Raw genomic sequence first — 14,113 nt, 5'->3', positions numbered from 1 at the left:
GGTAGAAGAACTGAACTGAAAAAAGTAACTTAGAACTAATCTTACAATGTACTTACAACCACTGATGCATTCCCACAGTCAGGATGATCAAAATTTGCAACCGGCATCTATTTACAACAGTTGCAGTGTCCCGAGGTTATGTGATTGCCACTTATAATCTTCCCAGCCCACAAGTAAAGTCAGTGACAAAGCCACATTTACCTAATAACAACACGATTGATTCGTTTATCAACAGTGGCAAAAAAAGATTGTAAAATCAGACATGGCTCACTTAACAACCACTTTGCTTATAAAGAGAAATTCTGTTCCCAATGGTGGTTATGTCAAGAACTACTATATCATTGGTGAATATAATGTCTTGGCTCCCATCTTCCAAAAACTGTAATCAAATTATAGTTTTTAATTCAAAGTGAAAAATTATTAAATGTATGCAGGGGAATCCTCTATTACTGAATTTCAATATGAATGAAATCAAATTTTCTTCTAACCCAACACATTACTTCCTTCCAACTGAAAACTAACCCCAAATATCTCTAAAAGTCAAAGTGTAATCTTCAGCCCTAGAAAAGTTGTAGATTATTGCTGAGGGATGTAGGAGTCACGTAAAGAAAAGACTGTTTACACTATCAATAGTTAGAAGCCTTTACCAAATAGGCTTCTTGCCCTGAGGATGCATAGCGGATCCCTAAAAAATACACTGATAGAAAACAAGTTATAATAGTTATGTAAATTTAAAACATCTAAACGGTACAGAAAATGTTCTGTTTCCTACTCTTCAATTAAGAAACAAACTTAGCTGAACAAAGAACCGTGACTCTAAATTAAATTTAAAAAATTTAAAAATCATGAGCAATCCCATTAATTACTGTGCACTGAGCTTCCTCTTTTAAAACCTTACTTGAGGTTTAAGGAAAATATAATAAATAAATTGGATAATCTTTTAACCCTTTGGTAGTCTCAGTGTAGTAACCCATGCAGTATAACTGAATGGAAGAATGTTAATTATTGATGTATGTCACTGTCTAGACAATTTAATTTGTGCATTTAAAATCCCCAAACTTTAGGCTCTCTTCTCCAATGCAGGCATCCATTTTATATTTTTAAAAAACCTAATGAGTTTTGAACCTCCATTCCAAATCACTTGGCATTATACTAGGTGATTTCCCTCCACCCATATTAATAATTACTTGGCTAGAGCCTTTATTTTTAATCCTGATGAAAAATCTTTTCCCTAAAGATACCTTGTTTTTCTCCTCACGGCAGACCCTTAATAAATGCACTAGGGGAGATGGGGTGATGAAAAAACAATATTTAGTCTGAAAGCTCAAAACTTTGTTCCATCACTGTATCAGAGCTTGGGGTGGAGTGGGGGGATTATTTGATCAAATTTAGAAGCCAAATCAGCTAACAGAAAGAAAAAGTTCCACTGATAGATACATGTGATTTACTTTTCAATAAAGACATGAGGGACTGGTAAACCAATACTGTAAAGAATAATACCAGAAAAGTTACATGACTCCCTCACCTCCACCAGTCAAGGTAAATAAATAGGGGCAACTGCAATTCTCTGATAAATTTTATTACAAAAATCGGCTTCTAAATCAGGCATCCTATGAACAACAGAAAAAAACACTGAGGTAATATGATGAGGGGTAAAATGAGGTACTTTCCACCCTAATAAACATTCTGAGACTTACACACATTACAAGGCAGTCCTCGACTTACAATATAGTTCATTTTGTGACTGTTCAAACTTGCAACAGCACTAAAAAATGACTTGTGACTGTTTTTCACACTCTAGACCAGAGGTCCTTCAAACTTGGCAACTTTAAGACTGGTGGACTTCAACTCCCAGAATTCTCCAGAAAGTTGCCAAGTTTGAAGACCTCTGCTCTAGACCGTTGCAGCATCCTCATGATCACATGAATAAATTTGGATACTTGGCAACCTGGTTCATATTTATGACAGTTGCAGTCTCCTGGGGTCATGTAATCCCCTTTTGCGATCTTCTGACAAGCAAAATCGATGGGGAAGCCAGATTCACTTAACAACCATGTTCCTACCTTAACAGCTGCCTGATCCACTTAATAAATGTGGCAAGAAAACTCGTAAAATGGGGCAAAATTTACTTAAAATTTACTTAAACTCAGCAATTGTGGCTCAATTGTGATCGTAAGTTGAGGAGTATCTGTGGTTGACCTGAAAGTCTCTTTCTGAAGCACTCTGTCATTTTAGGAGCAGTTTTCAAACATTTGTTACTGTCGGCCAAACTCCTTGAATCAACATATGCACAGCCATTTGATCATTTTGAATGCTACTTTTCAAACATCTGAAGTGCTCCAAAAACATCCGTTTGTTGCAGGTCCAGTGGTGGGCTGCTGCCTGGTCAGACAGGTTCAAGCGAACCAGCAGTTGTGATCACTGGCTGGGCCTGCCCACCTGCCCCTGCGCTATCCTTTTCCATTTACAACTAACTTCCTGGCTCGTTGCCCCACCCATGCTGACCAGCTGAGTTCCACGCTGCGCCTGCTGTACTCACCAGATCTGCCTGAGTTGATTAGCCGCATGGTTGAAGCTCTGTTTCAGTCCTGAAGAGGCGCATGCGAGCGAAGCTAACGTGAGCGCTCACAACTAGTGAACTGGTTGTAAGGTAAGTGCAGGCCCACTTCTGTGCAGGTCTTATAATCACCTTGTAAGAATTAGCATGTTCATAGAACAAATGGGGAACAAGCAAGGTGGATCTGAAGATTACTTTGCTAACTTTTCAGCCAGGAGGGAAAAACTGGAAGAGCTTTCAGTGGCTAGCAATCAGATTAATACCTTATGCCCTCTCAAGGGGTTGGAATCAACCATTCTTTTTCTTTCCTGTAAGGAGAATTAAGAGTACACAAGGGGCAATTTGGATGAGGACAATTTTTGGGGAAATGAATTCTGGGAAAAAGCATATGGCAGTCATGGCTCTAGTTGAACTGCAATAATTCAGTCCTACAACTGTTTCTGGAAATACAGACTTCCTTGGTTCTATGGCCATTTACACACATTATGAACCACTCAGAACCAGATATGACCGGAGTGGCATATAAGCCTTAGTGATTAATTGCCCTGAACTTGACTAAATGTAGAATGACACTCATAGGCCAGAACTGACTAGGATAAATTATTTAACTTTTCCCCCTAATTCTTCTCCTGCAAAAGACCCTGACTTACTTTCAATTTCATAGAGCATGAGGGAAAAAAAGGATTTGAAGATTTCACACTAGAAAATACAATAAAGTTAAACACCCCTTGTTTTCTTTTTGGTTTGTTTTCCTCCTACAAATCCTGTCCCACACTTCAAGCTGATATCTTTTTTATTTCTCCACAATTTGCATGTGCATTCTCTCTCACACCAGCTTTAGTCTAATAACATCCTTTCGATATCAGTTCTGCTATTTTCCCGCCAGACTTAAAATTTAAAAGTTGAAAACTCAGGCCACCAGACATAATCTGTAGCTACTAAAATGGAAGTTCCACTCCAGGATCTGTGTTCATAGATTTTATTAAGCCATAACTTGTTTGGTTTGCTTGCTTTTGACCTATTCATTGTGGCATGTAAACTATGCTTTATGGCTTTAATGTCATGTATGACTCAAACTCGTCTACTTTGTTAAACAAAATATGGTTAAAAACAAAATCTTGGCTGAGAATAATGTGTGAAGCCAACTAGTTCTATTTTCTTCTTCTGACAATATTATTTTCTTTGGACACACCATTCTTAAATACACAGGGAGGCTGTAAGAGCAAACTTTAATATACTGCTAAGCACCCACCATGTGAAATGTTTAATGTATTAAAACGTGCTTCCCAAACTTTTTTTAAATTACCAACAGCCACCTATCAGAAAGCCCTTATTTAAATGTCCATGTTGTGATTGGATAATAGATTTGTCATTACCACCACACCCCCCCAAAACCCCATTTTTATACCCCAATTCTAGGTAATGTACCCAAGCACCAGATTAAACCATCTACTTTTCTAGATTTGACTAGTTTTGACTATTGTAGGTAAAACTAGTTTCACCCATCTTTCTTCCCATTGTCTGTAGATCACCTGCAAACTCCACCATATTCTAAGTCCAGATCTGGAGAAGACCCTGCTTGCTCTTGGAAGATATGGCCATTTTTACAGACACAGCACTCCCTTCATAGAACTGAAGATATCACAGAAGCTGCCTCTCTTAAGTCTAACTGGGTTTAGGTTCTTGGATCTCTGAAGCAGAGAACTTTAGCTTCCAAATTTACCTTGTAAATGTTCTTGATAAAGAGATTTTTAAAAAGGTGATATATTTTAGCAGGGGAATAATGAGACGAGTAAAGCTTTGTTTTGAGTAATTTCTCCAGGCTGAATTGTGTGGAAGGGGAAAAATAATAATTCTCTTCCTGTGAGTCCATAGGATACAGAGGCTTGGTATTCTTAAATCTAAGTTTAAGGTTGCCATCATTGACTGTAGCCAAGTTTGAATGCTTTCAAGTGGTTATCATACTTTGAAAATGGCCATCCTGGCCTTTGCGTAAAATTTGTTTCTAATTTTTCACATTGGTACCACCATCACAAAGAGGTGTAGTCACTGAATCTTTGGATTATAATAAGCTATTAGTCTTCTAACACCTTGAACACTCATTAATTGTGGCTATCTGTCTGGAACAGGGGTCTCCAACCTTGACTTGTGGACTTCAACTCCCAGAATTCCGTAGCCAGCTGCTGAGAATTCTGGAGTTGAAGTCCACAAGTCTTAAGTTGCCAAGGTTGGACCTTGTCTGGATGATGTCTCTTTGAGGCTTCTCACTTTTTTTTTCCTGCTATTGATTGGTTCTGCTTCCTCCAGCTTGCTGGCAACCATCCAATATGCTTTACTGCTCAGCCTTCTTATTTATCACTCCCACCCTGCTTCCTGCCAACAAACACACGACATCTCTGCAGAAGCTTTTTTTCTACAACCCCGCATCTTGCACCCCTTCCATGCCTCATCTTCTCAGTTGTCTTCCAAGTTCCCATTGTTCCCTGTATTCTTGGATCATGGGTTCTGTGTCCTCTATTCAGTGCAAGTACCTCTCTCTCTTTCTTTGGACACCCAGAGACCATTACCAATTCTGCATTCCTGGGCCTTTCACTAGCCTGTTTACCAACAACTTCTCCATCTATCTCTATAGCTAAGACAATGTTTTAGTTTAAGCTTGCAAGTGCCCTCAATTCACTCAGAGGAGAGACAGTAAACAAAACACTTCCTTATATTTATCAGTTCAACATTTAGTTTAGCCAACTGAAGGGGAGGGGGCGTTCATAGTTCATTAGTGCAAGTCAACATCTGCTTAAATGTGGTGGCAGAACCAGCGAGTAGTTTTAAGAGAATCACAATCTGGAAGTCCTGAGATAGGGCCATAGATAGAATAAAAGAAGAGTCAAAAAAGAGAGAAGCGCCAAGAAAGTAAATAATCAGTCAGTATAGAATAGGTATGGATATAAATCCTGAAGAAGGAATGCAAGATCATTAAGTAATGTAAAATCAATCCTGGGAAACATAGAGGGTGAGAAAGAAACTCAAGATAGCCCACTTTGATCTGTTTGGTATGGGAGAGGCTAGAGTGGAAACCAACAGGTTTCAAGGTTCTGCTCATATGTCCTATAGCAACAGAGTTCCAGTAGTCCTTGTCTTGTTTGTTCCCTGACCTAAGCCTACTTCAAGGGCGACAGAGACAGCCTATAATAAAAGCCTGGAAAAAAGGAGATTAGAGATTTTCTAAGCAAGAATGCATAGGCAGGAAAAAAACTCTGAAGGCTTTCGGGGGACGGGGGGACGACAACAACGATGAAAGAAATCAAAGGTGCCGAACTGAGTTTCACATTGTTTCATCACAGGGGTTCTATTTCCCGTGACCCATCAAAACCGCGCTCGACTAAACCGCGCCCTATTAAACCGGCGTCGCTGACGTCATCAACAGGGGCGACAACAGCCAGTGCGGAGAAAGAGGGCGCTTTAAATGGCGCTTTGAAAGCAAGCCAATTCAACTTAAGGTAAGGGTTAGGTTTAGGGTTAGGTTTAGGCTTAGGTTAAGGGTTAGGGTTAGGTTTAGGGTTAGGATTAGGTTTAGGTTAAGGGTTAGGTTTAGGGGGTTAGGTTTAGGGGTTAATTTTAGGTTTAGGGGTTTACAGCATGCTTCTGTCTCTCCGCGCTGTTGTCGCCCTTTTGATGACGTCAGCGACGCGGTTAGGTCGGACGTGGTTTAGTCGAGCGCGATTTTGTGGTGGAACCCTATTTGCCAGACTAAATTGGCTTGAAAAAATCTAGGTTGAGTTTCTAAGCAAGCCATGTTGTTCAGGCAGCCAGTGCATGCTGTTGCTGAACTGCAAGCACTGTGTTATCTCTTAAAAGGTTGTCCCAAATGTGATGGGGAACATCATCACTGTATCTTCCTTAATCACTAACCAACTACCTTAATTTGAAATACCTTCGTGTTGAATTGATTTTGGCTTAACGGGAATGGTAAGCTCTGCACCACTGTTGAGTGAAGGCCTAGCTGAGGAAAGCACCCTTGTACTGTATTGGGGGAGGGGGCCTATAATGAGAATGAAAGAGAACTTTCCTATACAACCAACAGAAGAACAAATGGAACTTTCTCCATTATGATATACTTAAAACAGCGGCAACACAGTGGTTCACTTTCTTGGGACCATTTAAATCTGTCTTCTTTTTACTGCACATTAAAGGCAGAGGAAGAAAGTAAGAGTATAATATTGTGAGATTGCATCACACATATCATGTTTCATTCACACTTGGAGCACAAGGCAGCTATGTAAGATTTAAAAAAAGAGAAAAAAAAATGGTAAATAGGGAACATATTCTGGCCGGACGATTTTGTGCAACATTAAGTTGATCTGGATCTGCTTCTCTAACAATGGAGAGGAAAACACAGCATCCAGAGATCAATAAAAGGAAATGCCAGTTGGGGAAATGAAGAACCAAAGAAAAGTTTGTGTCATGGCAGAAAGTTCACTTATCTGGGAATACAAAGTGTCCAAAAGTCAAACATTGATACCATTGAAAAATAAGGATTTCCATGTTGCAGAGGATTCCAGAAAAGAAAATGCCTTGCTGTACCTCCTACATGCACGGTTCGGCTTTCCTGCAATCTCTGCCTTAAATATAAAGCTATCTTTATATTTGTTCTAAAGACTTCAGTCTTAGAGTCCTTTGGACAGAAATTTAGAAATCACCATTCAGAGTCAGCAAATACTGTAAAAGTGAAAGAAAGCAAAGCAATTTGTATCTCATGTAGCTTTCTTTTAAATTTGGGAGGGGGGGAAGAGATTTTATGAAAAATGTTAAGGTGGCGCTATACAGACAGATTTGCTTTTTAAAGAACTTTGTTTCATAGCTACCTACACTTCATTAAATCAAAACCTACCCCAGGGCATTTCAAACTCGTTGGACCTGCTGACTGACTAGCTGTACAATCTGATTTAAATAGGCTCTTTTTTCAACACCCCCCACTTCAACATATCTGCTAGTTTACTTGCCATTGTGGGCATTTCTTCCTATGTTGTTGCTCACTTTGCAGAATCTTGAACATGGGAAATGAAAATACTCTGCATCTAACACAGGAGCCACCTCTTATTTGTCAGAGGTACCAAGAAAATAAAACTGAAAGCAATAAACCAAAGAATCCCTGCTTTTTTTGTAAAATCATAGAACATAAATAAGTTTATGTAGCCTGCATATGAAATAATTTATAAAGTAAACTATGCCTTAGTGCCTTTGTTATTTGCCATCCAGAAACACAAGTATTTTTTTCCCTTCTAGCTCTTGGGCAGACAATTTCTGATGGTTTGATGCCTCCTAGAGTTTTATGTATTTCAAATGTGTGGCTCTCATTTTTGGAACTTAGTAATTTTTTTAAACAGCATCCATTCCATCGCCTTCCAACTTCTAAGCTCAGCCACAAAGCAGAAAGCTGTTTGCTGTTGAAATTAACTAATCTGCTGCTTTATTTGGTCCCACCATTCTCTGGAGCTACTAAAGGTACACTTTTTTCCAAACCTTAAGGCAAAAACACTCCTTATTTAATTACCATTTAGCACCAAAAAAATCCCTGTATAACTATTGAGTTAATCTTCTCCGTATAAGTAACACAACACTTCATTCTCAGTCCACTTTTAAATGGACTTAGAATGGGAATGAGAAATACATTTTAGACTGTATAGTTTAATTTTCAATTCTCAGCAGAGAGATCTGCTTTGGATCTTCAAAAACAATTCCAATCCCATTACAGATGTATAAAATGATTAACAACAGGCCTAGATTACTATAAAGTTGCTTAGCATTCTAAATAACTTTATGACATACAGGAATACTCAAATTTCAATAAAACTTCTCAGTAACTCTGAGTTAATACTACACCTCTTTTGTTCCTCAGTAGTATATAATAAGGCCTGAATCAAGAGACCCAAAATCAACCACTATCTTCTATCCTATGCAATAAAATGAGGAGTGGGGTTTGTTGTTACTTGCAGAATCAGATTTTCTTAGAAAAACCTATGGAAAGACATGAAGGCAACAACACAGTTTTGCATCATTATGGCTGAAAATAGAACTGGGTTGTGTAACGAACAACTTTTGTGTCACCTGGTCAGCAATAATGGCTGAATTTACCAAAACCTCACTCTGATCTTTAGTCATGTGACTCAGCCATGCGTATTCGGAAAGTATAAGCTGTTCTCATAAATGTTAATAAGAATATTTGGATTCTTCCCATTCAAATCCCTAAATCTAGTGCTACTAGACCTTAGTAGCAAAAGAATCCCGACAATCATTATATAACACAAAGATCTGATTATGGTATATTCTGTATCTCTTTACTGCCAACTAGTGGTTTCCTGTTTTTGGCAGCCTAGATTTCCTTGCCCTGCTAAAATGTAATTGTCAACTTTCATGGTATTTAAACATGATTAGTGTCTTATTTACAGATTAGCAATTTAACTTAGCTTAAGTAAAATGGAGTGTCAAGCTAAGGCTACTTTCTTTAGATATTGACAGATTCTTGTCACTTAGACCCTCTTTTAACTAAAGCTGATTTGGAGCCAGTAATTTCCCACAGTAATAGAATGTTAAAAGGTGGCCATCTATTTTTTTTCTCTCCTTCATATCTTTATAAAGAGTTCTGCTGGGGAGGGGAAGAGTTAAAACACATCTATGCTTTTAATCATTCTTTGAAGTCAGACAGATTATCAAATTAATCATGTGTGAAATAGGAATCCATGCTATTCCTAGTAATTTCTGCATCAAAAAGCTGCCCAACCCAACATGGAAAGCAAACCTATCCTCTTAGTTTCATCTCTAACAAACTGCATGCATTGGAATAACAAGTTGAGAAAAGCATAGGAAGCAAGTTGATGGAACAGATTAGGCCATGAAACTATACCACACCACGATCAGCATAGTTTTGGTCTAGTGGTAAAAGCAACCAAGGCTAGAAACCAGGAGACTTGAGTTCTCATCCCATGTCCTTAGCTTGAAAGCCAGCAGGGTGATTTTGAGCAAGTCACTCTGTCTCAGCCCAATTCACCCTCACACAGTGGTGGTGATGGTTGTTGGGAGGAAAACAGGAGGAATGGGAATTATTAAATATGTTCACTAGCGCAAGATAAAAAAACTAAAATAAATAAAGTAAGCAACTGCTGAAAATTGGTTATCTAGACAGGGCATGTCCCATTCGTATCCCTGGACAGCTTAGTAATTCAGGCCCAAAAGTTTGTAAACTGTTAACTTTCTGTGGTTTATATACCGTGTTTTCCCAAAATAAGACAGGGGTCTTATTTTCTTTTGATCCCTGAATAAGAACTTGGCCTTATTTCGGGGGAGGTCTTATTATTTTGAGGGTTATTTTTGAGGGCATGCCGTACACCACAGCATGCTCCCCCTTGCCTGTTAAATTCTTTACTTCTGTTCAAGTGTCAGGCTAAAGGTTTTTGCTCTAGTTAATAACGGAACAATTAGCAAAAATCTTGCTGATTATGGGAAAAATGATCAGCTGTTCTTATGCCCTAGACTCATTCCCTCCCTGCAGTCATTTAAACTGGACCTTGGACTCACTCACTGGCTTTCCTTTAGTGCATAAAATGATCTTTGGACTCGGTAATCAGAGCCTGCTGTTTCTGGCATAGTTTCTTTTCTTTTCTCTTTCTCCCCCCCCCCCCCCCCCCCCCCCATTTGGGCCAAGAAGCTGTTGCAAACTGGCGCTGTCTCCATTTGTGTTATCTTTTAGACAAAAACTGTACTTCCAAAGGAGGCACTAAAGAGCCCTTATGAGGAGGGACAGAAGAACACAGCTACATTTAAAAAAATATCAGTCTCACTTCTGATATGGTGCACTCTCAAATACAGATGAATGCAAATGCAAAATTCACAAGCCTCACTCCATTTAAAATGTGCAAAATATCAAACGAAGCTCTGTTGTACTTTTCACACTGATGTGTCATACCAAAAGTGAAAAATGAACATTTGTCAGCAAAGTAGTTCAACTGACTATTGTTATGTAAGATCCTCCAGAAGTTTTAAATTCAGGGACAAAGTGTTTTGGTATATATACAAAATCAATCTATCATCATTAATAGCTTTTAAAAATCTGGTATCTAGATTGCCAAACGTTTATCCCAATATAAGCTTTTTCTACTGTTTTTTATGTTGGAACAGGTATCCTGTTTTTTTAAAAAGTGAAACATTTTTTTAAAAAGCTAAACTTGTGAACACATATATCTGTGAAGTTTTTGTACTTTTAGAGGACTCTACTTGTACAAGCTGTCTTATTCAGAATAAAAATTATTATTAGAACAGGTTTTCCTATCTATTTTAGGCAACATCAGAAAAAAAAAACCTGCAGCACAAAACGTTTTAGGAAATTCTCTATTACACGCTTGGTATAAATCTCAATAAACATAATTGCAATATTGGAAAATTCTTATTTCCTGCTCCTGAAGACAAACTTTTTTTTATTAAATGATGCCCCCAAAGGAAGAAACTCATTGCAGCTGTTATACTAGATGCTACAATTCCTGTTTGAACAATGGAAGTGTTCCCTAGGATACAGACTTATATACCTGTCTGGCATCAAAGCTGCTAATCCCTTCTTCATCTCCAATACACACTGTCAGTCAGAAAATGCTTCCTCTTAAACTTAAAATTGGTTTCCTTCTATGGACACCAGGTTGTTTTATTATTTCAAGAAGAAACATAGCAGGGCACTGCAAAGCTTCAGATTCAATTCTAAAAGTTGCCTTAAAGTGCAAGGAACAAAAATGTAGTACACACATCTATAATTCTTGGGGAAAGGATATTTAGGGCTGCTTTAAAGAGATGCCCTAAAAAACTTTTTTTTCTTCAAGAAGCTTTTGAAGGGGGGGGAGAGAAAAGAAGGGATTGCGTTTTCCTTGCTTTGCAATACATGTATCAAATAAAGGTTAGTAAAATATAATTAATACTAAGAATTCTTTCCTACTGCATCAGACAATTAATAAAACAATAAATAATTGATCAGTTTCTTCCTGCCACCTTTTCTGTATCTCTAAAGCTACCCAATTTGGCGCAAATTTAGGGGAACACGAGTCTTGAAGATGAGAAAGGCTGAAATCAAGAGTAAAACTTCTCTTTGGGTGGCAAAGGCCATAGCCCAATTGAATCACACGATCAATATAGCAACACAGTAGCCTTCCTCAACCCATAACCTCCAAAAGGACTACAAATCCAATCTTCCCTACTCAGCACAGCTGTTGGCTATGGAAGCAAAATTTGTAATCCTAATGTGCCTGGAGGCCAGCACATTATAAAGACTGGGTTACAGTGTCATGGGCTAGATGGGAGTGGTTAACACAAGGCTGATCTTTGAGAGCAGAAAGCCAACACCTGGATACAAAGTCTAGGCTAAATCTGAACACTATTTTTCTGCCACTTTCAATTAAAAAGAAACAATCACTGAACAAACCCAATTGTATATTTGATATGGCAGTGGAATCAGGCCTTTACTCCAAGCATTTATAAAACTTCACTGAAGCCAAAAGAGGCATGCTTCTTTGAGGCAGCCTGCTATTCGATCTCAAGGGAGCAACTGGAGGGGGTGACTCTGATTAAGAATTCTGAATGGTCACCATCCTCCGTGTGTGTGTGTGTGTGTGTGTGTGTGTGTGTGTGTGTGTGTGTGCAAGATCTTACATGAACTTCCAGTCAAGTGAAACAAAGTTGGAGAGCTGTATTTCAATTAGTCTTGCCAACTTCTGCTCAGTGGCGACCCTGCTCTATCTGATTCAAGGAATGAAACTCTGCATTTCATATTCAAGAGTTGCTTTTAAACCTACTGCAGCTTTTAGGAAGCCAAAATTACAGCTATGATTTTCCAGTTATACCAATCCTGCTGTTCCATACCAATCCAAGACATGGATTAACCCAGTTGGAATATACATACTTACAACCAGGATAAAATGTTAATTCTACAACACACAGAGACGCCTCTTTAAACTTCCTCCTCAGCAGGCCATCATGTCCTAACCAAACAGACAAATAATGCACAAATACTCAGGCTTTGCTCACTCAGAACCCCAGTTTAAGGTTCTCTTCCACCCACACATTTGCTTTTTCTCCAACATGAGAAAAACTGGTAAGCAGCTGCTACACACTGCATCTCCGACTCCACAGCACAAACGGAAAATTGTCAAAGCAAAACCAAGTTGCACTGTATAAAGATGGCTCTGAAAAACTCTCGATATATCACACTCGGAGAGTGAAGAAGAGAGCGACAAAACGTGCAGAGAGTTACATTCCAGCCGTAAGCCACACGAGTAGGCAGGCACGCACACACACACACACCTGCTCCAAGAAACATCGGACCCTCCGATCCTCTCTGCACGTTGGGATTCAGTGGTTTTATGTCCAGAAAAGTAACTCTTCTTACTGCCATTCGCTCTCTCGGAAGGCGAGGGAGACGTCATCCAAAGGGTTTTCAAGGGGGAATCCAACCAAGACATAGAAGAGTGGAGTTTCCCGAGTCTTTCTCGCGAACGTCTTACGAGGAAGACATTTATTAAGCCAGGGCCCCCGAGATTTGTCTAGAGTGCATCTCCCCGCCCGCCCGCCCCCCTCCCCGCGCACACCTCCAATTCCCCCCACTTCGCTGACCGAGTCAATTACATCCCTCGCTGGATTGTGCGTGACTCCTGGCGACGGAACCCCCCCCCCCACTTTGGCCCGCTCCTCTCTTCAGCGGCGAGTTGAACTTACCACATGCAGTTCCTCCTGAGAACTAAAGCATCAGGGTCTGCTTGCCGCGCGGTGCACGCTCCTAATCTTCCACTCGCTCCATATGTCACTCTCCTCGCCCGCGGGGGGGGGGCTGACGGTGGGACAGAGGAGGTGGAATAGGGTGGGGGGCGGGAAGCGAATGCCGCTCGGGGAGGATTTAAGCCTCCGCTTTCCTGTGGCTGCGGCGATCACGAAGCATTATACAATGGAGGAGGAGGAGGGAGGAGGGAGGGAGCAGGCAGGCGAGCGCTGGAAGAGCAGCAGCCTGCGCTTCCAGCACTTGCCAGGCGGAGAGAGTGACGCGAGGAAAGGCTTCTGCAAGCTCCTTGCCCTTTGGCTCACGTTGGAAGCCCCGCCTATGTCCCTAGGCAGGCAGGCACTCCGTCTCCCTCCCTCCTTTTCTACCGCTGCCGCGCCTGCTCTCCACTCCCCTCCGCCCCACCTCCCTCAGAAAGGCCTGGGAGGCAGGCGACACATGCCCCCTTGCTGGGCCAGCTAAGGAGGGCGGGGCGTAGGGCCCCGTTCTCCCTTACATGTGCCTTTGTCCCAAGAGATCAGCTATGCTAATATAAATCTGCTGCTTGCTGCAGAAGACAACACGAACGCGCGGTCACCGCCCGCCCCAGCCGCACACGCCAGGGAGAGAAAGGGTGACAGCAGGCGCAGTCAATGTCGCTATCATCCAGCCCCCCGCCCCCCCCCAGCCCGACTCGGATGCCAGAGGGGCTTGGGAAGAGCGGGCCGATTTATTCACAACCAGTCAATAAATAAAGGTGATGAACGGGCACTGGA

General features: G+C 40.6%; 1 protein-coding gene across 4 annotated transcripts in view; it reads right to left on the bottom strand.

Annotated features, from left to right (window-relative positions):
* Window positions 1–14,113, bottom strand: part of SERTAD2 (SERTA domain containing 2) — a 140,139-nt gene that overhangs the window by 23,803 nt on the left and 102,223 nt on the right. The window contains exon 1 of one of the 4 annotated variants that reach the window (XM_032212927.1): window positions 13,301–14,100. The exons of 2 other annotated variants lie outside the window; for them this stretch is intronic. Coding sequence is in view for 1 of the 2 variants with exons in the window: in XM_032212926.1 (XP_032068817.1) it covers window positions 12,890–13,011 (122 nt within the window). In the remaining variant the exon portion in view is untranslated. Of the gene's footprint in view, window positions 1–12,889; window positions 13,027–13,300; window positions 14,101–14,113 lie in introns of those variants that run through there. One more of the 4 variants, XM_032212926.1, reaches the window with a different exon arrangement.

This window comes from Thamnophis elegans, chromosome 3, assembly GCF_009769535.1.
Source record: "Thamnophis elegans isolate rThaEle1 chromosome 3, rThaEle1.pri, whole genome shotgun sequence".
Lineage (NCBI taxonomy): Eukaryota > Metazoa > Chordata > Lepidosauria > Squamata > Colubridae > Thamnophis > Thamnophis elegans.
This window is presented reverse-complemented; position numbering and strand designations above follow the sequence as displayed.